Source organism: Salmo trutta, chromosome 3, assembly GCF_901001165.1.
Source record: "Salmo trutta chromosome 3, fSalTru1.1, whole genome shotgun sequence".
NCBI classification, from domain to species: Eukaryota; Metazoa; Chordata; class Actinopteri; order Salmoniformes; family Salmonidae; genus Salmo; species Salmo trutta.
In genome coordinates, this window is record NC_042959.1 from 52084445 (window position 1) to 52110569 (window position 26125).

Sequence of the window (26125 nt, forward strand, 5' to 3'; positions counted from 1 at the left end):
TCACTATGAATCCCTGAGGCATATGCTGTCACTGTAGGCTTCCTCTGAACCACGAAACGAAACTAATAAGCCAGGTTTTAAGGGGTTCTAGGGCTCAATTCAATCCGTATCGCAGCATTTCAGCGCCTTAGCACGCTTGAAATAACATTTCTGATTGAGATGACATATGCAGTGTTTACCGTGAATGCAGTCTCTGCGAACGCAGGAACATTGCCTTAAATTACATTTGTGCTATAGCGCTGAACTTCGGCGATACGGATTGAATCGAGCCCCTAGTCTCACGTGGCCAGCCTTCCAAAATCCTGTCTTGTTGGAAGCCGGGGTTTAATAAGCTACAGGGGTTCTAATACATCTAAAATAATGTGAAGCTAGTGCTTTAAAAAATGTAGACAAACATCAAGTGTGATTTTATTGCTTACTTTATTGTAAAAACACAAGGTCTACATATAAAACATGAAATACACAGGCATGGAATATTAGTGCCGAACATGGCAAGCCTTGCTGAACTTCGAAAATAATGTTAGTATGATTCAAACTAGTCATCGAGCAGCGGTCATCTTTACCGACAAAATATACATCTAGGTTTGAGTGGATTGTGTTGCATATGTTTGTTTTGCAAATGGTTTTGCCTGTTTTTACTTCAAATATTTTTTTATATTAATGCGAAGGGCTTTTAACGTAATGTACTGAAGATACATAATACACTTAGGGACTGGATTCAATCCGTATCGTAGAAGTAATCGGGGGAGGTCCATGTTATAGCTCGATTTTATATTTAAAGGCGACTTTCCCGCGGAACTTCCGCGACAATGATTGAATCCAGCCCTTGTACACAGTTTAATAAAATATTTTACTCCATACTGAACGTCAAATCAACACTAAGATACTCAGTTTATTTAACAGATTTGTGGAATTGCACTCAACATTTATCTGATTTGCTTTACATTTTATATAGTACTGTGTAATATTATTATATGTTGATTATTATCCTGCCTGGAATTAAGTGCTTTGAAAATATCTCATTAGCCTCGATGTTAATTCCGATTTTGACAGAATTATAAGTGTTTGTTGATTGCTTATCTATTTAGTTTTAAAAAAAGTAACTTTCGGGCTTTGCTTTTTTCCCAATTTTTTTGTTGTTGATGCTTAAAATTTTTTTTAGGGCTAGATTCTATCAGATGCGCACTAGCCAACACCCGAATTAGAGCTGTCAAATCCACAAGCGGCTCCCGGCGTTACACTTAAAGCGAACATTGCCATTGGCTGCATGGAGATGCATTGAGAGAAATCCCATGTAGCCTTGTTTACAAGTTCGAACACTGGAATGTGAGATGTAATCTAAACCTCGATTAGGCTGATAGAAGTTCTCATTTTGTTTAGTGATTTTCAATTTGAGCATCATTATTTCTATATAGCCTACACTTTCTCTTTCTGAACTTCTATCGCGAGTGGGATGGGTGTGGCTTCGTGGCAATGATCACAGGAGCGTTTGTTCACCGATTTGACAGCTCCATCGCAGTAACACGCTCATATTTATCAATTTCATCACTAGGGAGGTTGAACAGGCTCTGAAAGCTAATACTGCTGATATCTTGGAGCTACAATATAATAACCTCTGGAATGTCTCTTAAGCACTTGAAATTATCTTTACAGATTTCCCGTGCACCAAGTTATCATTTCTATCGATGGCAATCCTTTAATATGTCGTGTTGAAAGATTAGAATCAGCACTTGTATAAAGACTATGGAATGTCTTAGGAGTAATGTCATGAATGAACCCTGAAAGGCAACGTCAAAGTTCATGCATGAGTCGTAGTACATTCCAAATGACCTGAGTTCATTGGTTATTCAGGGGACCTGAAACAAGGCTATGTGGGGACACTGTGCTTTGTAGCTGGCTGTTTGGTCACTTTCAGATCGTCTTTCTTTAGCTTTTTGTCATGTGTTTACATAAACTGGATTGAGACCTGAAATAAGTGTAAACATTCAGGAAAAAGTGGAGCATTGTATTGTAACTGTAGGACATCCCAATAGGATTTTTAATATAAACAGGCATGATATTTTATATTAAAAAGCTTATCCATGCTGTAATATTGGCTAGCAACACAGAACAGCTAAATAAGCTGATTAGATAAACATTTTAAAAATTCAATAAAATATGTTTCTCTCTTGCCCATTGCTTAATTCCCTTCTTTTTTTTTCTCCGTTTCTTGAATTGATTTTGATAAAGCTGATTGCTAAAGAACACAATACATGAAACAATCGAATCTACCCTCTGAATAGAAAACAAGTCTTTCTGGAGGATGTTGCCTGCCACACCTTTCAGAAGAGAAGGCTAGGTTAGTAAGGATAGGCCCTCCTTGCTGGCTAATGTTGGGTTAAAGAGCCATACTCAGCTAGCCTGGTTCCAGATCTCTTGTGCTGTTTTGCTACCTCCTATGGTCATTGCGACCATAGGAGTTAGCAAGACAGCTCAAACTGATCTGGGACCAGGCTAATGCTCATAATCTGGACTGTACCTGAGAACTAGCTGGTAAGAAGGATGTGTGTAGTGGAGCAGGGATCTGTAGACAGGCCACCTGGGACCACTGCTGTGCTTGTCAGTTCACCTGTGTCTGTGTTAGTGTCTGGGCTCAGACTGTCTGTGCTGTTCTCTGTGCTTGTGTCGGTGCCTACGCCTGTGTCTGAGCTACTGACCATGTCTGTGCCTATAGACGAGCTCCAGTTAGTGGAGGCCAGAGTAGTGGAACTAGCGGGTGTCATGGCGTCCTCGGGCCACGTGCTGCCTCTTCCATGGAGACCAGGGCTGGGCGAGGTTGTGGTGAAGTGGGAGGAGCAGAGGAGTTTGACGGGACAGAAGGCGGAGCCCCTGGGGATGAAGTTCACCTTGTTTTTGTCTGGGCATGAAAAAAGAGGGAAGCCTCTGGAGACACCAGACCTGGGGAGGAAAAGTGAGGGAGAATGTCTTCATCTTTTTATCATCACATACCAAAGTGTGTATATGAAACACCTACAGTGAGAGAGTCCTACAGATGTAGGGTCTTAATTTGATCATTCCGTTGCAGGAGAACTAAATGAAGATCCTACATCTGTACAGTAGCATAAGGACACTATCAGACCAATTTAAAAAAGAAACTAAAACATGTAGCACTATGAAGTTGAGAAGCATTCGAATGAGAAACACCCCTCGACGTAGTGAAGAAGACTTACACCATCTCTTCAAACACTTTGACCCTCTCACACCCCTCCGGAGGCTCCCGTTTAAACATGTAGCTGTTGTTGGGTTTGGGAGAGGTGGCAAACTTGGGAAGGGGAGAGCCGCAGCCGCTGTCTGAAAACAGAATGAAACATGTAAGCAGGTCAGTGTGGTGATCTTATGTCCCTATAAAGGAACATGTGCTAGAGAGATCTGTTTCCTGTAGAAGACAATGAGGTGATTCACATAATACGGCACAGTATTAATACAGCGTGAGCCATTTATCATTAACCAAATCCTGATCACTAGGCTCCTGAGCAGAGGATGTGAGCGGAGCATGCCCAATTTGATTGGAGCGTGGAGCAAGATTCCCAAAGGCTGGAGCACTGTCCTTCTCGCCCGCTCCAATTTCGCTCCAGTAGCGCTCACAGCACGAGCTCAGGGCATGCCCGCCCCTGCATGCATTTGTAGTCTACTTGTGTGCTGCGAATAAATAACCCCATGCTTCAGCTACTGTCACGGAGTTAAACATTTTCATAAAAAACGGATAAAACACACAGGTGCTAAATCATGGTGACTTACAACGATGAGGACCAATAGCAAGAGAAGGAGTGAGGTGCTGTAGTGTCCACAACTAAAGAATCATTGTGGAATCTGAAAAGACACTTATCCCAAAAGTATAATGTGTACTTACTACGTGCACATGCTAAAAGAAAGGAATAAAGTGGGTAGATAACTAAGTGCATCATTGTAGAAAGTATTTCTAAACTAAAAATCAGATCTCTTAAATGTTTCGTTCATTTTTGTTCTATTATCTATACAATAGGCCAGCATTGATTTTGGCCCAATAGGCCTGGCATATTCCCACGTTCAAGGAGCTTTCCGTTTTGATTGGGTTATTTAGGCTAAAAACCTTTAGGCCTACCTATAAAAATACATTAAAAAACAACTCTGCATCTCTGCCCAGCCTGGCAAGAGTGGCCAAAAGGGTGTTTATCATCCCCAGTGGCTCTGCAAGTGTGGAGAGGATATTATCCGCTGCTGGCCGGCTCTCCGGGCACCATCGCATGAGTCTGAACCCACAGACTGGCCAAACTCTCGTTTCTAAAAATGAATTCAAAAGCACTAACAAGTCATTTTTCCTTTAATTTATATTTAATTCGAAGTAAGTCATAGCCTAAATGCACAATCTATAGACTATAATGATTTAATACAACAAAATGTTGTTTAAATGCTGCGCGCTTTATGTCCCTGGCAGCCTATCGTTTGGAATTCGCAAATGCTTCACAACGTGCTTCTTTGTAGGCTATAGCCTTGAAATAATACAGCCTAAATAATTCATGTTCCTTCTTAGGCTCCCTGTCTGGCTCCTAACCTATTTAGAGTGTTTATATGCTGTTTAACATTCAAATCCACTTAAAAACCAAATCGGTAGGTCCAGTTATTCACAAAAATAGATGGGTGTTGGTTAAATTGTGATTTTAATGAATGGCGCGAATTTGGAACTAGAGTTTTTTTCCCCCGTAGGCATAGAACGTTTTTTAGCGGAGCGGTTGGAAAGGACATGGAGCAGTGAGCGGGATTTCCAACCGCTCAACTACTCTGCTCCTGAGACATGCAATGGCTGGAGACTGTTGAATGTGTGCCTTGAACTACAGTAATAGATCATGCAAGCCAGAAAATACATCTGAATGGACGACCTTTGTCAAGCTCTTCTGCAGAGCAGGGGCTGCCTTCTGGGGAGTGGAGGGGGTCAGGGGTGAATGGGCAGGGGCTGGAACCGCCACTAGAGGGGGCCTGGGTGTCCGTGTCACGTGTGTCACCGCCATTGCCGTAGCGATGAGGCTGAAAGGGGGCGCGGCGGCCGTCCAACACGTCCAAAGCCTGAGAGGTCAGAGGTGGAGACGGAGGGAAAGGATGAAGGGATGAAGGGATGAGAGGAGTGCGAGAACCACAGCAGGGCACTATATAATTCACAGTTGTTATTGATCGTCGTACATAAGTTAATTCAATGCATTCAGTTCATTTCATTATTATCAAAATGCGTGTAAACGCCAGCATGTGTGGACGTATTTGAATGACAAGCAGAAAAGCGAATACCAGAGCAGATGATAATGTATGATACTGTATGAAAATGTGCAGATCCCTTCTGCTTGTGCTGTTGGGTACAGCTGATTCTGAGCAGAGGAAGACTTGCTGCGCTGCAGGTCGTAAATATGTGTGTGTGTGCACACGCTTCAGGGAGACCCATTTCGCTAACCTGTCAAGGTTTACTGCCCTACTTCACACACAATTTACAGCTCTACTCAACTCTCAGCAATTTAAATCAGTGTGTGTGTGTGAATACAGTGTGTGTGCCCACCTGTATTCCCTGCTTCCAGTCCTCTCTGATGAACACATTCTCCAGCTCGTGGTTGATGCCCTCCACGCTGCTAGGCACTCTCGATATGAGGGACTTTGGCACTGGGATGTTCGACAGGGCTGTAGAAACCACCTTATTCTGGAAAACATGGCAAACCAAGGTTTCAATTATATTTTGTTAGGTGGTGGAAATGTTTTGTAGCTTTTCTATGATCATTTTAAACAGACATCTTGTCAATTGTATGCTCTCCCCAGTATTTCAGTGTATGGTATCGCTATAGAATGTGATTTATGTGAGGTTAAATTTTAAGTTAAATGACATTAAAGTGAGGTCAAGAAAGTACTGGGAACTGGGCATGCCCAGACACGTCTCCTCCTCTTCTTCATCTCTGTCTCTGGTCAGAATAGGGACTCAGCTCTTTAAATCAAATATAACATCTATTGAGATATATATATATATATATACAGACGTGGTCAAATTTGTTGGTACCTCTCTACAAAAAACGATGAATGCACAATTTTCTCTGAAATAACTTGAAACTGACAAAAGTAATTGGCGTCTACCATTGTTTATTCCATATTTAATAGAAATCAGACTTTGCTTCAGATTTTTTATTCAACATAATATTGTAAATAGTAAAAGAGATGAAAATGGCATGGACAAAAATTATGGGACCCTTAACCTAACACAACCTTTAGAGGCAATCACTACAATCAAACGTTTTCTATAGCTCTCAATGAGACTTCTGCACCTGCTAACAGGTAATTTGGCCCACTCTTCCTGAGCAAACTGCTCCAGCTGTCTCAGGGTACCTTCTGCACCTGTTAACAGGTAGTTTGGCCCACTCTTCCTGAGCAAACTGCTCAAGCTGTCTCAGGTTTGATGGGCGCCTTCTCCAGACTGCAAGTTTCAGCTCTTTCCATAGATGTTCGATAGGATTCAGATCAGGACTCATAGAAGGCCACTGCAGAATAGTCCAATGTTTTGTTCTTATCCATTCTTGGGTGCTTTTAGCTGTGTGTTTTGGGTCATTATCCTGTTGGTGGACCCATGACCTGCGACTGAGACAGAGCTTTCTGACACTGGGCAGTACGTATCGCTCCAGAATGCCTTGATAGTCTTGTGATGTCATTGTACCCTGCACAGATTCAAGGCACCCTGTGCCAGGCGCAACAAAGCAACCCCAAAACATAACCGAGCCTCCTCCATGTTTCACTGTAGGTATGGTGTTCTTTTCTTTGAAAGCTTCATATTTGCGTCTGTGAACATAGAGCTGATGTGACTTGCCAAAAAGCTCCAGTTTTGACTCATCTGTCCAAAGGACCTTCTCCCAGAAGGATTGTGGCTTGTCAATATGCATTTTAGCAAATTCCAGTCCGGCTTTTTTATGTTTTTCTTTCACAAGTGGAGTCCTCCTGGGTCTTCTTCACTTTCGCTCAAAAAGTGTGATCAGAAACTGAAGTACCTTCACCTTGGAGTTCAGCTTGTATCTATTTGGCAGTTATCCTTGGTTCTTTTTCTACCATTCGCACTATCCTTCTGTTCAATCTGGGGTTGATTTTCCTCTTGCGGCCGCACCCAGAGAGGTTGGCTTCAGTTCCATGGACCTTAAACTTCTTAATAATATTTGCAACTGTTGTCACAGGAACATCAAGCTGCTTGGAGATGGTGTTGTAGCCTTTACCATGCTTGTCTATTATTTTCTTTCTGATCTCCTCAGACAAATGTCTCCTTTGCTTTCTCTGGTCCATGGTAAGTGTGGTGCACACAATGATACCAAACAGCACGGTGACTACTTTACTCCATCTAAATAGGCTGAATGACTGATTACAAGATCCGAGACGTGTGATACTATGATACTAATTAAAGAAACAAATTCATTTCAAATATCACTATACTCCAATTATTTATTATCTTTTCTAAGGAGTACCAACAAATGTGTCCAGGCCATTCTAGAATCTCTTCGTAGAAGAAGCAATAATTCATCTCTTTTCACAGCTTCTTTGCTTTATTCTATGACATACCAAAAGGCATGCAAGTATACATGATAAAATAGCTTTTAATTTCATATATATATATATATATATATATATATATACACACACACACACATACATATACATACACACATATATACATATATATATATATATATATATATATATATATATATATATATATATATATATATATATATATATATATATATACACACACAGACACACACATATATATATATATACATACAAATAAATTAACTCAGCAAAAAAGAAATGTCCTTTCACTGTCAACTGCGTTTATTTTCAGCAAACTTAACATGTGTAACTATTTGTATGAACATAACAAGATTCAACAACTGAGACATAAACTGAACAAGTTCCATAGGCATGTGACTAACAGAAATGGAATAATGTGTCCCTGAACAAAGGGGGATCAAAATCAAAAGTAACAGTCAGTATCTGGTGTGGCCACCAGCTGCATTAAGTATTGCAGTGCATCTCCTCCTCATGGAATGCACCAGATTTGCCGGTACTTGCTGTGAGATGTTACCCCACTCTTCCACCAAGGCACCTACAAGTTCCTGGACATTTCTGGGGGGAATGGCCCTAGCCCTCCGATCCAATAGGTCCCAGACGTGCTCAATGGGATTGAAATCCGGGCTCTTCGCTGGCCATGGCAGAACACTGACATTCCTGTCTTGCAGGAAATCACGCACAGAATGAGCAGTATGGCTGGTGGCATTGTCATGCTGGAGGGTCATGTCAGGATGAGCCTGCAGGAAGGGTACCACATGAGGGAGGAGGATGTCTTCCCTGTAACACACAGCGTTGAGATTGCCTGCAAAGACAACAAGCTCAGTTCAATGATGCTGTGACACACCGCCCAGACCATGACGGACCCTCCACCACTAAATCGATCCCGCTCAAGAGTACAGGCCTCGGTGTAACACTCATTCCTTCGACGATAACCGTGAATCTGACCATCACCCCTTGTGAGACAAAACCGCGACTCGTCAGTGAAGAGCACTTTTTGCCAGTCCTGTCTGGTCTAGCAAAGGTGGGTTTGTGCCCATAGGCGACGTTGTTGCCGGTGATGTCTGGTGAGGACCTGCCTTACAACAGGCCTACAAGCCCTCAGTCCAGCCTCTCTCAGCCTATTGCGGACAGTCAGAGTACTGATGGAGGGATTGTGCTTTCCTGGTGTAACTCGGGCAGTTGTTGTTGCCATCCTGTACCTGTCCCGCAGGTGTGATGTTCAGATGTACCAATCCTGTGCAGGTGTTGTTACACGTGGTCTGCCACTGCGAGGATGATCAGCTGTCCGTCCTGTCTCCTTGTAGCGCTGTCTTAGGCATCTCACAGTATGGACATTGCAATTTATTGCCCTGGCCACATCTGCAGTCCTCATGCCTCCTTGCAGCATGCCTAAGGCATCTTTCTCTTTTTCAGAGTCAGTAGAAAGGCCTCTTTAGTGTCCTAAGTTTTCATAACTGTGACCTTAATTGCCTACCGTCTGTAAGCTGTTAGTGTCTTAATGACCGTTCCACAGGTGCATATTCATTAATTGTTTATGGTTCATTGAACAAGCATGGGAAACAGTGTTTAAACCCATTACAATGAAGTGAAGTTATTTTGATTTTTACGAATTATCTTTGAAAGACAGGGTCCTGAAAAAGGGACGTCTCTTTTTTTACTGAGTTTATATATATATATATATATATATATATGAACAATTGCTTGAATTGTGCTGCACAATTCTGCATTACAGCAGACCCACATTGTTGTTTTGGAAGGACATGTTGCCTGAAGCAGAAACAGCCTGGCACCCAGGCTACCAAAACCCTAGTCTATACATTTACAATCAAGTATTATCCATAATAAGTACTGCATTTATTTAAAGTTGTACGTGGTACGGTGACACTCCCACTGTGAATATAGCATTGGGGCAGATACCATACTAGTACCATGCTACCGTGCCCTGTGATCTGGGTGGCAGATACCATACTAGTACCATGCTACCATGCCCTGTGATCTGGGTGGCAGACACAGGGAGGCAGCAGTAGGGTATAACTCACCTGGGGATGGCATGTGGTGCTGGTGTGTAGTCCCTGCTGTTGATCTCTGTCTTTGCTCTGGCGGCTGACCTGTTTACTGCGCTGGAGCTGCAGCCTGAGTTTAGCAATCTGCTGGAGAAAGAAGGGGTTTACCTCGGAGAAAATGAATGGTTCTCAATGGACATTCAAGGTAGCCTTGAATGTACTGCATGTGCTGTGTAGCCAACACTTCTATTGTTTCATGCCATACATGGCAGAGAGAAGTTGGCTAAAGCACAAATAGACTGGACCACCAGGATATATATTTGAGGTATAATTCAATGGAATATGCCTTTAGAAAAGGTACAAAGCAATACGTAAGTGAAGTCAAAGGGTTATTATGTTTCTGTACTGGTTATATAATCATAACATAATCAGTTCTATAATGCAGACTAAGGCGAGGTCTTTTAATGCTGATCTTATAATCCTGGCTATACAGTAAACAAAAAGAGTTTGTCTACTCTATAGGATGCCCTTCCCTGCATGTCATCGATAGAGGTTATTATAGTACAGTACCATGTCATCCATACAGGTTATTATAGTACAGTACCATGTCATCCATACAGGTTATTATTGAACAGTACCATGTCATCCATAGAAGTTATTATAGAACAGTACCATGTCATCCATATAGGTTATTATAGTACAGTACCATGTCATCCATACAGGTTATTATAGAACAGTACCATGTCATCCATATAGGTTATTATAGTACAGTACCATGTCATCCATACATGTTATTATAGAACAGTACCATGTCATCCATACAGGTTATTATAAAACAGTACCATGTCATCCATAGAGGTTATTATAGAACAGTACCATGTCATCCATATAGGTTATTATAGAACAGTACCATGTCATCCATATAGGTTATTATAGAACAGTACCATGTCATCCATAGAGGTTATTATAGAACAGTACCATGTCATCCATACAGGTTATTATAGAACAGTACCATGTCATCCATAGAGGTTATTATAGTACAGTACCATGTCATCCATATAGGTTAATATAGAACAGTACCATGTCATCCATACAGGTTATTATAGAACAGTACCATGTCATCCAAACAGGTTATTATAATACAGTACCATGTCATCCGTAGAGGTTATTATAGTACAGTACCATGTCATCCATACAGGTTATTATAGAACAGTACCATGTCATCCATACAGGTTATTATAGAACAGTACCATGTCATCCATAGAGGTTATTATAGTACAGTACCATGTCATCCATAGAGGTTATTATAGTACAGTACCATGTCATCCATACAGGTTATTATAGAACAGTACCATGTCATCCATACAGGTTATTATAGAACAGTACCATGTCATCCATAGAGGTTATTATAGTACAGTACCATGTCATCCATAGAGGTTATTATAGTACAGTACCATGTCATCCATAGAGGTTATTATAGTACAGTACCATGTCATCCATACAGGTTATTATAGAACAGTACCATGTCATCCATAGAGGTTATTATAGTACCATGTCATCCATACAGGTTATTATAGAACAGTACCATGTCATCCATAGAGGTTATTATAGAACAGTATCATGTCATCCATACAGGTTATTTTAGAACAGCACCATGTCATCCATACAGGTTATTATAGAACAGTACCATGTCATCCATAGAGGTTATTATAGAACAGTATCATGTCATCCATACAGGTTATTATGGAACAGTACCATGTCATCCATAGAGGTTATTATAGTACAGTACCATGTCATCCATAGAGGTTATTATAGAACAGTACCATGTCATCCATACAGGTTATTATAGAACAGTACCATGTCATCCATAGAGGTTATTATAGAACAGTATCATGTCATCCATACAGGTTATTATAGAACAGTACCATGTCATCCATAGAGGTTATTATAGTACAGTACCATGTCATCCATACAGGTTATTATAGAACCATGTCATCCATACAGGTTATTATAGAACAGTACCATGTCATCAATACAGGTTATTATAGAACAGTACCATGTCATCCATAGAGGTTATTATAGCACAGTATCATGTCATCCATACAGGTTATTATAGAACAGTACCATGTCATCCATAGAGGTTATTATAGTACAGTACCATGTCATCCATACAGGTTATTATAGAACCATGTCATCCATACAGGTTATTATAGAACAGTACCATGTCATCCATAGAGGTTATTATAGAACAGTATCATGTCATCCATACAGGTTATTATAGAACCATGTCATCCATACAGGTTATTATAGAACAGTACCATGTCATCCATAGAGGTTATTATAGTACAGTACCATGTCATCCATAGAGGTTATTATAGAACAGTATCATGTCATCCATACAGGTTATTATAGAACCATGTCATCCATACAGGTTATTATAGAACAGTACCATGTCATCCATAGAGGTTATTATAGAACAGTACCATGTCATCCATAGAGGTTATCATAGAACAGTACCATGTCATCCATAGAGGTTATTATAGTACAGTACCATGTCATCCATAGAGGTTATTATAGAACAGTACCATGTCATCCACAGAGGTTATTATAGAACAGTACCATGTCATCCATACAGGTTATTATAGAACAGTACCATGTCATCCATACAGGTTATTATTGAACAGTACCATGTCATCCATACAGGTTATTATAGAACAGTACCATGTCATCCATACAGGTTATTATAGAACAGTACCATGTCATCCATACAGGTTATTATAGAACAGTACCATGTCATCCATACAGGTTATTATAGTACAGTACCATGTCATCCATACAGGTTATTATAGTACAGTACCATGTCATCCATACAGGTTATTATAGAACAGTACCATGTCATCCATACAGGTTATTATAGAACAATACAGTGTGGTTCGTCTAGATTGACTTGCTTTGAGAGGACATGATAGGAGTCAATAGTGACAAGGCAATCCATATGAGGTTTCTGAAGATGAGAAAGAACAGGGCAGTGTAAAGCTTAGTGTATTAAAGGGCTGGACCTCACAATATGATATTATCGATACTTAGGTGAGCGATACGATATGTATTGCGATTCTATATGTATCACGATTCTATATGTATCACGATTGTATATGTATTGCGATTGTATATGTATTGCGATTGGATACTGCGATTTTATTGCAATAAAAAAATATATATATGACGTTCCAAACATATTGCTCACTATATGTCTGCTGCAGACGGATAAGAGAAAGCCATGACAAAATTCGATTTGGAGGTAAAAGTGCTCAAAACATGCTGGCTCACCATTTAAAACAATGAAAAAGATGAAGAACTAGCTATAGGATGATAAATACCAGAGTTCTGGGTAGGTACACCTGATTAGCGCTAGCTAACGCTATCTTGTATTTTGTTTATTTTTATTTATTTATTTTATTTTTCCTTTATTTAACTAGGCAAGTCAGTTAAGAACAAATTCTTATTTTCAATGACGGCCTAGGAACAGTGGGTTAACTGCCTTGTTCAGGGGCAGAACGACAGATTTTTGTACCTTGTCAGCTCGGGGATTCGATCTTGCAACCTTTCGGTTACTAGTCCAACGCTCTAACCACTATCAATACTTCGAGTCAACAGTATCGATATAAAACGACCAAAAACAATGTTGCGATACTCTACTGCCTTGAAACTCAACTCTGGACCTGGAAACCAGTTCCACTGTGTTTTTCTGTTCCCCTCTAATCAGGGACTGATTTAGACCTGGCACATCAGATGGGTGCAATTCATTATCAGGTAGAACAGAAAATCCAGACCTTGAAGGATAAGATTTTAATACACCTTCTTACTGTATTGATTCCCCCTCCCCCATCTCGTCTGCATAGTACCACTCACTGTTGGGTGGGAGGATTTGGCCTTTGGCTATATATGACTGGGTCTGCTAAAATAATACATTTCATTGACAATATGTAAGACTATATGTCAAATCCAAATGTACCTATTGCTTCTTTTATATGCTACAATGGGCGACTTAGATCAACTTAGATTATTAGTATCTTTAGAAACATGTACTATATGTCGCTATATGTTACTACATGCACATACAGTACAGTAGCATATCATCATAATCATATCAAGAACAAAAAGAAACATCTCAACATAGTGAGAGAACATTCCATCCAGTTAGTGTTTATCGCTCATCTAACAACAGGCCTATCTTATGTAAGTCAGTCCACTTCAGAAGCCTCAATACAAACTGTTTTGCTGTGTTACTCTTGAGCAAAAGCCAGCAGACTGGAACACGCTTATATATGGGTTGTTTGCAGGAGGACGAGGCCTTTATGGAGTTAGATAAGGTTCATCCTTGTCACTGGAGTATCAACAGGGCCAAGCTGAGAGGGAAATGATATGGCTGTTACACCCTGCAGAGATGCAACGGACTAGACTACAGAGGGAAAGGAAGGTTAAATAAAGACTGTGGTCTGGAAGAGGTAGAGAACTAATAGCTCAATGTGGTCTCCAACTAGCCACTAATTCAGCCAGGCTACGCGCATGGAAACCGACCTTCAGGAGAATAATATTTAACTGAACCTCGTATCCTGACAAATAAAACACATTTCAAGTAATGGCTGAACCTCAAAGCACTGACAAAAACTTGTTGGAAGTATAGTTGACTATGCACATACAGCGCAGATCCAATAACGTCAACAATACAACTCTCGCTGGATGTTTTGTGACAGACCAGCTATTCTGGTCTAACGTTTAACTCCTCAGAGAGTTATGGTGTTGACATTGGTTACAGTATTAGATTACAAATAATAGGATAGCGCTCCGTACAGTTGTTTTGGCTAGGGACATAGGTTATGCAGAGAGTGTGTAGGCTAGGCTATATATGTTAGGAAGGTTGAGTCTGGCACCTACCTCTTTCAGATGGTCTGCACTGCCCCAGGAGGCTGACCGCTGGTGTGGGCTTCCCTGCTCCCCTCCAGCCTCCTCTATCCACAGACCAGGTGTCTGAATCACACACACACATATAAATATGCATACTCTAAGCAGTGGATAAACAAATACACCCACATCAATCCCCATCGTTTGTATGGAATTCAGGAAGACTGAGAGACTAGAGAGGTGGGTGACAGCAATCATCGCCCCTGTGCCTTCGCCAGAGATGCACACATCTGGAAACAATCAAATGAGTCAAAAATTGTATTTGCGGGATAAAGATGGCTGCATCTCACCAGAAGCACAAAACAGTAATAGCATGTGTGATAGCTACTACTTAAAGTTGTATCCTTACCGTTTTAATGACAATCCACATTAGGACAGACTGCCAAAGGCTACTTTGTGGCTGGTGACTGACATACTACATGCTAACTACTAGCTTGTAAGTCTGTGGGAAATGGCTGCTCTTTCTCCACTAGAGCGGATAAAGAAAAGTGCTCCTAGTGTCTACAAGAATGCAACCTTTACATAAATAATGAAATGGTTAACTTATGTAAAATATATGCAAAAAAAGAGACAGGATGTTTCAAAAGCATGTATGCAACCATGATGCACTTCCCCTTGATTATGCATATCAACAGTGACATTGGTCCTCCATGGAGTCGTGGTCAGTACAGTAAAGCGAAGCATCTTAAATGTCAATGTCCTCGTACTGCCTTACGTTTGACCCTTGTCGAAAAACAAAACATCCTCTATAACGCACAACGTTACACAAAAGACCCACTCTATGATATGTAATATGAAGAACACTAGTGAAGCATTATGGCTACTGGCACATTGCTTTTCAGAAAGGACAAACGGTTTAAACGGGTGCTTGTGCTCCAATAAAGAGGCCACTATGCTGGATGGCGGATGTGTTTTTGTACATGGCTATGGTATTGCTGTGGTGTTTGATGCTAGAGCCAAACATTGAGGGCTGAATGAATAGTGAAAGGAATGTTTCCAATGCTAAGTGCTAACTTTGCAAAAAGCAGTGTAATGGCGCCGACAGAGATGGTCGCCTCGCTTCACGTTCTTAAGAAACTATGTAGTATTTAGTTTTTTTATGTATTATTTCTTACACTGTTACGCCAGGAAATCTTAAGTTTTATTACTTACAGCCGGGAAGAACTATTGGACATAAGAGCAATGTCAACTTCCCAACATTACGACCAGGAATACAACTTTCCCGAAGCGGATCCTCTGTTTGGACCACCACCCAGGACAATGGATCGGATCCCAGTAGGCGACCCAAAACAACGGCGCCGCAGAAGGGGCAGATGGAGCGGTCTTCTGGTCAGGCTCCGTAGATGGGCACATCGCTCCCCCCTCCCGAGTATACTACTCGCCAATGTCGAGTCTCTTGACAACAAGGTAGACGAAATTCGAGCAAGGGTTGCCTTCCAGAGAGACATCAGAGATTGTAACATTCTCTGTTTCACGGAAACATGGCTCACTCGGGATACGTTATCAGAGTTGGTACAACCACCCGGTTTCTTCACGCACCGCTCTGACAGAAACAAACATCTCTCTGGTAAGAAGAAGGGTGGGGGTGTATGCCTTATGATTAATGAGTCAAGGTGTGATCATAACAACATACAGGAACTCAAGTCCTTTTGTTCACCTGACCTAGAATTCCTTACGATCATTTATTGTAGCTGGGGATTTTAACAAAGCTAATCTGAAAACAAATTTTAGCAGCATATCGAATGCGCGACCCGGGCTGGCAGCATTCCGGATCATTGCTACTAACTTCCGCGACGCATACAAAGCCCTCCCTCGCCCTCCTTTCGGCAAATCTGACCACTGCTCTATTTTGTTGCTCCCAGCCTATAGACAGAAAGTAAAACAGGAAACACCAGTGCTCAGGTCTGTTCAACGCTGGTCCGATCAATCTGATTCCACGCTTCAAGATTGCTTCGATCACGTGGACTGGGATATGTTCCGGATAGCCTCAGACAACAACATTGATGTATACGCTGAGTCGGTGAGCGAGTTTATTAGCAAGTGCATCGGTGATGTTGTACCCACGGTGACTATTAAAATCTTCCCCAACCAGAAACCGTGGATTGATGGCAGCATTCACGCAAAACTGAAAGCGCAAACCACTGCTTTTAATCATGGCAAGGCGAGCGGAAACATGACCGAGTACAAACAGTGAAGCTATTCCCTCCACAAGGCAATCAAACAAGCTAAGCATCAGTATAGAGACAAAGTAGAGTCGCAATTCAACGGCTCAGACACGAGACGTATGTGGCAGGGTCTACAGTCAATCACGGACTACAAAAGAAAAACCAGCCCCGTCGCGGACCACGATGTCTTGCTCCCAGACAAACTAAACAACTTCTTTGCTCACTTTGAGGACAAAACAGTGCCACTGACGCGGCCCGCTACCAAAACCTTCGGGCTCTCCTTCACCGCAGCCAACGTGAGTAAAACATTTAAACGTGTTAACCCTCGCAGGGCTGCCGGCCCAGACGGCATCCCTAGCCGTGTCCTCAGAGCATGCGCAGACCAGCTGGCTGGTGTGTTTACGGACATATTCAATCCATCCCTATCCCAGTCTGCTGTTCCCACATGCTTCAAGAGGGCCACCATTGTTCCTTTTCCCAAGAAGGCTAAGGTAACTGAGCTAAACGACTATTGCCCCGTAGCACTCACTTCCGTCATCATGAAGTGCTTTGAGAGACTAGTCAAGGATCATATCACCTCCACCCTACCCGACACCCTAGACCCACTCCAATTTGCTTACCGCCCCAATAGGTCCACATACGACGTAATCACACTGCACACTGCCCTATCCCATCTGGACAAGAGGTATACCTATGTAAGAATGCTGTTCATCGATTACAGCTCAGCATTAGGCAGGAGGTAGCCTAGTGGTTAGAGCATTGGACTTGTAACCGAAAGGTTGCAAGATCGAATCCCCAAGCTGACATGGTAAAAATATGTCGTTCTGCCCATGAACAAGGCAGTTAACCCACTGTTCCTAGGCCGTCATTGAAAATAAGATTTTTTTCATAACTGACTTGCCTCGTTAAATAAAGGTACAATTTAAAAAAAAAATGTAACACCATAGTACCCTCCAAACTCGTCATTAAGCTTGAGACCTTGTCCCTTGACCCCACCCTGTGCAACTGGGTCCTGGACTTTCTGATGGGCTGCCCCCAGGTGGTGAGGGTAGGAAACAACATCTCCACCCCCCTGATCCTCAACACTGGGGCCCCACAAGGGTGCATTCTCAGCTCTCTCCTGTACTCCCTGTTCACCCATGACTGCGTGGCCATGCACGCCTCCAACTCAATCATCAAGTTTGCAGACGACACTACAGTGGTAGGCTTGGTTACCAACAACAACGAGACGGCCTATAAGGAAGAGGTGAGGGCCCTCGGAGTCTGGTGTCAGGTAAATATCGTCAACAAAACAAAGGAGATGATCGTGGACTTCAGGAAACAGCAGATGGAGCACCCCCCATCCACATCGACGGGACAGTAGTGGAGAAGGTGGAAAGTTTTAAGTTCCTCAGCGTACACATTACGGACAAACTGAAACGGTCCACCCACACACACAGCGTGGTGGAGAAGGCGCAACAGCGCCTCTTCAACCTCAGGAGGCTGAAGAAATTTGGCTTGTCACCAAAAACACTCACAAAGGACACCTACACCACCCGATGTCACAGGAAGGCCAAAAAGATCATCAAGGACAACAACCACCCGAGCCACTGCCTGTTCACCCCGCTATCATCCAGAAGGCGAGGTCAGTACAGGTGCATCAAAGCTGGGACCAAGAGACTGAAAAACAGCTTCTATCTCAAGGCCATCAGACTGTTAAACAGCCATCACTAACATTGAGTTGATGCTGCCAACATACTGACTCAAATCTCTAGCCACTTTAATAATTAAACATTGGATGTAATAAATGTATCACTAGTCACTTTAAACAATGCCACTTTAAATAATGTTTATATACCCTACATTACTCATCTCATATGTATATACTGTACTCTATACCATCTACTGCATCTTGCCTATGCCGCACGGCCATCGCTCATTCATATATTTATATGTACATATTCTTATTCATTCCTTTACACTTGTGTGAATAAGGTAGTTGTTGTGAAATTGTTAGATTACTTGTTAGATATTACTGCACGGTCGGAACTAGAAGCACAAGCATTTTGCTACACTCGCATTAACATCTGCTAATCACGTGTATGTGACCAATAACATTTGATTTGATTTGTTCACAGAGCTCCCAGCTTTGTTTACCTCAAGGCTCTTTTATCGACTTAGTTTTTGCACTTCCCGGTCTGCCTTGTGTGTTTTGTGGGGTTGTGTGCCAGGTGTCGTGCCAGATAATGCTCTGGGTGAGATAAAGTTAGCGTAATTTACTTTCACAGTCTACAGCCCATGTTAAATGATTCTCACCCCACTTCAAATCCTGTTTGATTTCCCAGCAGGGATAGTGAACGTCAATGGATTTACAATGGCATTCAAGTTGGTTTGTTTAGTTTACATGCTGAGGCAAGAGTACAGAATGCCACTGCTATCATTTGGTCTGATTTGAGTTGATGAGGGCATTACGTTCTGGTTCTGTGGCCTTGTTGGTCTTCTCATCTACAGCCATCTTACAGTATGCACGTCTAGAACATGAGGAACATTTTCGAGAATAGATAAATATCTTTGACTAAACGCTTATTATGGATTCAAGCTGCTTGAAGAACACGGAAAGAGTTGTAATGCATAACTCCTCACTTTAGACAACTCAGAAGTAAAACATGCTGAGTTTATTGTCATTGATAATAGACCGTCCACATCCTGCCTGTGTAACACAATTCTAAAAACAAAGATTAAGACAGTCTTTAGTCTGGTGTGTGTGTGTGTATATGTGTGCACACACACACCAGACTAAATCATTGCACTCTGTTTGTCTGTCTGTCTGTCTGTCTGTGGGTATGCCTGTGTGTGTGTGTGTGTGTGTGTCTGTTTAATCTTCATACAGACATTCTCTGTGTTCTGTAACCACAGGGTCTAGGGCAGACAGATCTATCCCGGAACAGTGATTACCATATGTATGGCCCTCCGCTCCTCACTCCCACACAAAGGCAGACGGGCCAGCCACGAGGGCCAGGTGGTAAGCAGTGGGATTCCTCTCCTAGCCCCAACCATCGCCTGAGGGACAGGTGCAAACAACTTCACCTCCACAGAGTGCTACATTACAGCTCTGAAAAGAGCCCGTCTCTGGATTGTGTGCTACAACAAAGACTTTTTGTCCCAGGTTTTTTGCTGTTGTAGTGTTACAGGCAATTTGGGGTATTGGGAGATCTTGTTAACAGGAAATAGCTAGTCTGTGACTGTACTTGGGGAGTTTGTGCTTTTCCTAATGGAAGTGGTTTAAGTGAAGCAGTCCACACCATCATTAGGGGAACGTTGATTCTATATGTAGCTACTGGAACCTGGAGGCCACTCCCATTCCGAAGACTAAACAAAGAGCCCCAAGGTGAATGAAGGGTTAAAGGATGAAGCCATGTAAATGAGGCTGGGCGGCGCTCATTCAGCCACATGAAAGGATTCTATTAGGACGGACAGCGCGGCCATGGTCAATGGCCCTGCCATCATCATACATATTCAATATGGGTTCATAACCACAAAAATCTGCCCATTCTCAAACGGCATTAAACGATCAATCACGTTGACCAGAATAGTGAGTGCTGATGTGTGGGCTGCTACCCAGGAAAATTGTAGTCGAAATAAACCCAGTACGTGTTTTTCTGAAGAGAAATTTTATTTCGAAAACATATGCTTTTAAATAAATGATTATGATGTGCATCATTAGCTTTTAGGGTTCCTTTGGCCTACAGTTACCTGTGTGGCTTTGTCTTTCATGCAGGAAGGGTAGGGTCCGTGGGAGTCACGAGGCCACTGGCCTGTGAGGTACGGCCCCATAATGGCGTCCAGGGAAGATGTCCGCCGGATAGCACTGGAGCTACGCACCTGCAGTTTGGACCTCTCTCCTACAGGAGCGAGGGGAGAGCAAGGGTCAGGATAGGACACACCCACACTGTCATACTGAGCAATTGACCCCGGAACGTCTTGTTGTTTTCCATAAACGGCTCTATTGCTAACCTTATTGACTATCAGTGCTCTACAGTGATATATACTAGGCCTAACTAATATGACTGTGCTGAAGCTCAGTCTGATGTCATGGGAGCTGCCTTCTCTCAGCCAAAGTAGTTAAACACACACCACCCACATAAGAACTCATAAACAACCACACCATAATTAACATCAATATGGCCTGCATTCACTCAACATTCCTCCTGCAGTAACTCACAGTAAAGACCCAAACACAGAAATGCCCTGTTTTCTAAAGCAGGGAGACATGACGGAGGAAATGGGCGAAAGCATAGGCTAGTAAGCAGTATTATGCTTTGTGATTGTTGAAAGTCAATGAGAGCTCCTTGATTTCCATATCAAAGAGCTCCTGAGGGGTAAAGCAGGTGACCAGGGTCCACATTCTCCATTCAATCTGTTCCTTGTCTCAGTGCATATGCAGTGTTCCTTTTCGATACCACTACACACCACCTAGGCTCTAAAGCCTAGATGGTCAGCCAAGTCTGAGCATATCAACCAAAATATTTTGGCTAAGTAAGTAAACCCAATGACCTAGGGTAAAATATCTGAGGAAAGGAGAGTTGATTTCCATCAATATTGTTCCTAGCCAAAGTTCTCCAAACACAGCATGCAAATTTTGCCCAAGTGATTTTCCAATGTCTCTCCACTTTGCTAAATTTAGACTCTCAAGAGCAAAATAAAGTAAGATAATTTCCTGGCTTTTAGCATGCATACGGTCCCCCTCACTATTTTCTAATCAACCTTTTCAAAAATAGTGAACTTTCTACCAAAGTTGACAGATTTTGGGCTGGGTTCTAGGTTTAACAACAAGCTTGTTTTCCAATTTACTCTTACTCTGCAGTTTGGGGACGTGTGACAATGAGGCAGGCCATTTCAGCACAGCTGGCACTTTGACAGGGAGGGGGAGTTTCTTTGTTGAGACCATTGGGAAGGCCTGGTGTGGGGATGATGTCATAGTGCGAACCTAAAGATCATGTGGTGGAATGTCACCCTTTTCCATGGCCTTCACCCTGGCCCGTTGTCCTTGCGACCCTTCCCCCACCACCTAGCTCAGATGAGATGATCATCACCATGGCCTTCACCCTGGCCTGTTGTCCTTGCAACCCTTCCCCCACCACCTAGCTCAGATGAGATGATCATCACCATGGCCTTCACCCTGGCCCGTAGTTCTTGCGACCCTTCCCCCACCACCTAGCTCAGATGAGATGATCATCACCATGGCCTTCACCCTGGCCCGTAGTTCTTGCAACCCTTCCCCCACCACCTAGCTCAGATGAGATGATCATCACCATGGCCTTCACCCTGGCCCGTAGTTCTTGCAACCCTTCCCCCACCACCTAGCTCAGATGAGATGATCATCACCATGGCCTTCACCCTGGCCTGTTGTCCTTGCAACCCTTCCCCCACCACCTAGCTCAGATGAGATGATCATCACCATGGCCTTCACCCTGGCCCGTAGTTCTTGCGACCCTTCCCCCACCACCTAGCTCAGATGAGATGATCATCACCATGGCCTTCACCCTGGCCCGTTGTCCTTGCGACCCTTCCCCCACCACCTAGCTCAGATGAGATGATCATCACCATGGCCTTCACCCTGGCCCGTTGTCCTTGCGACCCTTCCCCCACCACCTAGCTCAGATGAGATGATCATCACCATGGCCTTCACCCTGGCCTGTTGTCCTTGCAACCCTTCCCCCACCACCTAGCTCAGATGAGATGATCATCACCATGGCCTTCACCCTGGCCCGTTGTTCTTGCGACCCTTCCCCCACCACCTAGCTCAGATGAGATGATCATCACCATGGCCTTCACCCTGGCCCGTAGTTCTTGCGACCCTTCCCCCACCACCTAGCTCAGATGAGATGATCATCACCGTGGCCTTCACCCTGGCCCGTTGTCCTTGCAACCCTTCCCCCACCACCTAGCTCAGATGAGATGATCATCACCATGGCCTTCACCCTGGCCCGTTGTCCTTGCGACCCTTCCCCCACCACCTAGCTCAGATGAGATGATCATCACCATGGCCTTCACCCTGGCCCGTAGTTCTTGCGACCCTTCCCCCACCACCTAGCTCAGATGAGATGATCATCACCATGGCCTTCACCCTGGCCCGTAGTTCTTGCGACCCTTCCCCCACCACCTAGCTCAGATGAGATGATCATCACCATGGCCTTCACCCTGGCCCGTAGTTCTTGCGACCCTTCCCCCACCACCTAGCTCAGATGAGATGAGTGATGCGAATGAACAGGATGACTGACTGAAATGAAGATTCCCACTAGTTAACTTCTCCAATGTTCCAATCACAAAGCTGCATGGCTGACAAGGACACAGTGTATTGTCCACTTTAATGTTTAACCTTAAATTTGTCAGATGCCTTGAAGAATAAAATCACAAATTCACCACAAATTCCCTTCAGTGTGTTTGCTGCAAATAGCCTACAATTCTGAGGAAACGGTCAAATAAAAATAGCTCCATATTTCCGTTTGACAATGAAAGATTAACAATACATCTCCACTACCGTTCAAATGTTTGGGGTCACTTAGAAATGTCCTTGTTTTTGAAAGAAAAGCACATTTTCTGTCCATTAAAATAACATCAAATTGATCAGAAATACAGTGTAGACATTGTTAATGTTGTAAATGACTACAGTAGCTGGAAACGGCTACTGTAAATATCTACATAGGCGTACAGAGGCCAATTATCAACAACCATCACTCCTGTTTTCCAATGGCACGTTGTGTTAGCTAATCCAAGTTTATCATTTTAAAAGGCTAATTGATGATTAGAAAACCCTTTTGCAATTATGTTAGCACAGTTGAAAACTGTTGTTCTGATTAAAGAAGCAATAAAACTGTCCTTCTTTAGACTAGTTGAGTATCTGGAGCATCAGCATTTGTGGGTTCGATTACAGGCTCAAAATGGCCTGAAGCAAAGAACTTTCTTCTGAAACTCGTCAGTCTATTCTTGTTCTGAGAAATGTACTACTCCTTTCACAGAACAGCACAAACTGGCTCTAACCAGAATAGAAAGAGGAGTGGGAGGCCCCCGGTGCACAACTGAGCAAGAGGACAAGTACATTAGAGTGTCTAGTTTGAGAAACAGATGCCTCACAAGTCCTCAACTGGCAGCTTCATTAAATAGTACCTGCAAAACACCAGTCTCAACGTGAAGAGGCGACTCCGGGATGCTGGCCTTCTAGGCAGAGTTGCAAAGAAAAAGCCATATCTCAGACAGGCCAATAAAAATAAAATATTAAAATGGGCAAAAGAGCAGACACTAGACAGAGGAACTCTGCCTAGAAGGCCAGCATCTCACGGCAACATCCTGTGGCAACATCAATATTTGGCAGGAGAGCCTGTCTCAGAAACAGGATTTAGAGTGGTCTAGTCTTCCATCTCCCCCTTCAGTCCACCCTCCATTTCCTTATCACCTGAAAGGAACAACGGCTCAGGCTGAACCAATAGGCATGAAATGTCACACCACTCACTTCCATTCTCCATAACATAGGGCTCACAATATGTTCCCGATGTGTACAATACAGTACAGTTGAAAGGGAGTAGGTCATACACCTGTAACCTGACTGTTCGTTCAACAACGATTCTCAGGGTCTATGACCCCTGTATAACCCATAAGCATGTCTTGCTGCCAATGCTCTCCTCCCCTTTTCTGTCAATAGTCCAGAAGCAGCAGGCGTGTAAGAGGAGAGGACACTATAAGCTTCCTTATTAGTGATGTACTGTAGTAGTAGGCCTTCATATGGGCCTACTTCCCCTTTTGTGTAACTCTGGGGCCATATATTTAATCAACACCCAACATGCTAGTGAGTTTTTTTTTTTTGTCATTTAGCAGATGCTCTTATCCAGAGCGACTTACAGTAATGAATGCATACATTTCATACATTATTTTCTCCGTACTGGTCCCCCGTGGGAATCGAACGCACAACCCTGGCGTTGCAAACACCATGCTCTACCAACTGAGCCACACAGGACCAATAGTTTACAAATTATTGATTATATGAATCCTAAATCGGAAAAAAGACAAATCATGTGTTTGACTTACCTTAGAAACCTAGGGCCCTTTTCCATGTCAAGGTGACTGAATGGGGCCCAGTCACTCTCATTAATCCATCAATATTTAAAAAATGGATTAGGCTATAAAATGCATAGCAAACACTGTATTACAGGAATAAAAAAGGCCTGCAATCTCTTGACCATCACCAAGAGCAAGCAAAATTATGCATTTATCCTGAATACATCTATATTGTAGCATGTGGTAGCTGGATAATATAAAAATATTTTACCTCTACAAATGGGTGAGTTTGGACCCCGGTCAGGTGAGTGCGAGACCCTATTTTCAGGAGACAGTCTCTGTCTCGTGGCGCCAGTGCAATTTACTCCAAGATTCAGTGTCGCACTTGGGGGAGATGACCCGCGGCTATTTGTCGGTCCATTGTTGCCTCCAACAGAGAGAGACAGAGAGCGTGTCGGGCTGCTCTGGCCCCCGCGTAGGAGCTGGTAGGGCACGGTAGCACGGATGGGGTGCAAACGGCAGCTGTTGGATAAACTGGGGGACCCTGCATTGCTACGTCTGACTGTGGACTGTTGTTGAAGCGAGTTGGTGGGAACGGACATTCTGCTGCTTCGTATCACTTTCAGGAAAAAAATCGCCAAGATATCCGCTTCTGGAAAAACAGAGGATAGATAAACTTCCTTTAATTTTAGCTCGTATGCTGCTCGAGCTCATTTTGCAGCAATCTCGCAGTTATCTTGCATCTTGAAAAGGCGAATTCTACTGCAATAACTTACCTGAAGAACACTAAAACAAGTCTTCTTTGTGCATGTTTGTCGATAACTTTAAATATGTGTTGTTTTACAAACTTAATTTCTACAGTTAGCTAAACATATTCCCTAATCTTTGGCGCTTCCCTACCGTCCCCATGTCCACTGTAAATGACAGTTGTATCCGCAAGACTACTGGCTGATAAACCTGGGCGGGCTGCAGTCTTTCATTCTGATCATGTGGTTGGACAGCTGATTTATACAGTAACATTACTCATTGGTCCAATGATGTCTATCGACTGTACTTTCAGCCAATAACGTCATCGATGTATTATAAGGATTGGACCAATTTTTCTCAAAACCTTCGTTTTAAAAATTCACTTTACAATATTTGTGTAATTACCTGTACAATTAAATACATAATGTGTGATGTAATGACATTAATTCATATGGACGAAATGTTGTTGGACAAACCTGACTCTCGGACAAAGACACGATTTGATGAAATATGATCCTCACCGTTTTCAAACCAAATTTGCATAGTCCCTATATGTATATGTTTTATGAGGACTTGTGAGTTTACACCCTAGATATTTACTGGAGAGTCACTGTGTATTTTATT

At 42.8% G+C, this 26125-nt stretch overlaps 1 protein-coding gene across 2 annotated transcripts; it reads right to left on the minus strand.

Annotated features, from left to right (window-relative positions):
- Positions 1–401: 401 nt before the first annotated feature.
- LOC115177952 (glucocorticoid-induced transcript 1 protein) lies at positions 402–25687 on the minus strand. Of its 2 annotated transcripts, none has more exons than XM_029738961.1 (9): positions 25531–25687; positions 25026–25406; positions 20456–20604; positions 14532–14624; positions 9633–9740; positions 5558–5695; positions 4896–5079; positions 3210–3330; positions 402–2937 (listed from the first exon to the last, which is right to left on the minus strand). In XM_029738961.1, exons 2-9 carry the CDS (start codon positions 25354–25356, stop codon positions 2526–2528), a joined length of 1536 nt encoding a protein of 511 aa, XP_029594821.1. In that variant the 5' UTR covers positions 25357–25406; positions 25531–25687; the 3' UTR covers positions 402–2525. The 2 variants fall into 2 exon arrangements, with proteins under 2 accessions (XP_029594821.1, XP_029594812.1); XM_029738952.1 differs by having other exon boundaries at positions 9633–9743.
- Positions 25688–26125: the final 438 nt, after the last annotated feature.

Coding starts and splice junctions, on each gene's coding strand:
- LOC115177952 (XM_029738952.1), bottom strand. CDS start 25,356: ATGTCCGTTCCCACCAACTCGCTTCAACAACAGTCCACAGTCAGACGT. Junction 9,744..14,531: donor GTGCAGACCATCTGAAAGAG/GTAGGTGCCAGA, acceptor TTCTTTCTCCAG/CAGATTGCTAAACTCAGGCT. Junction 5,080..5,557: donor ACTGGAAGCAGGGAATACAG/GTGGGCACACAC, acceptor CTGACCTCTCAG/GCTTTGGACGTGTTGGACGG.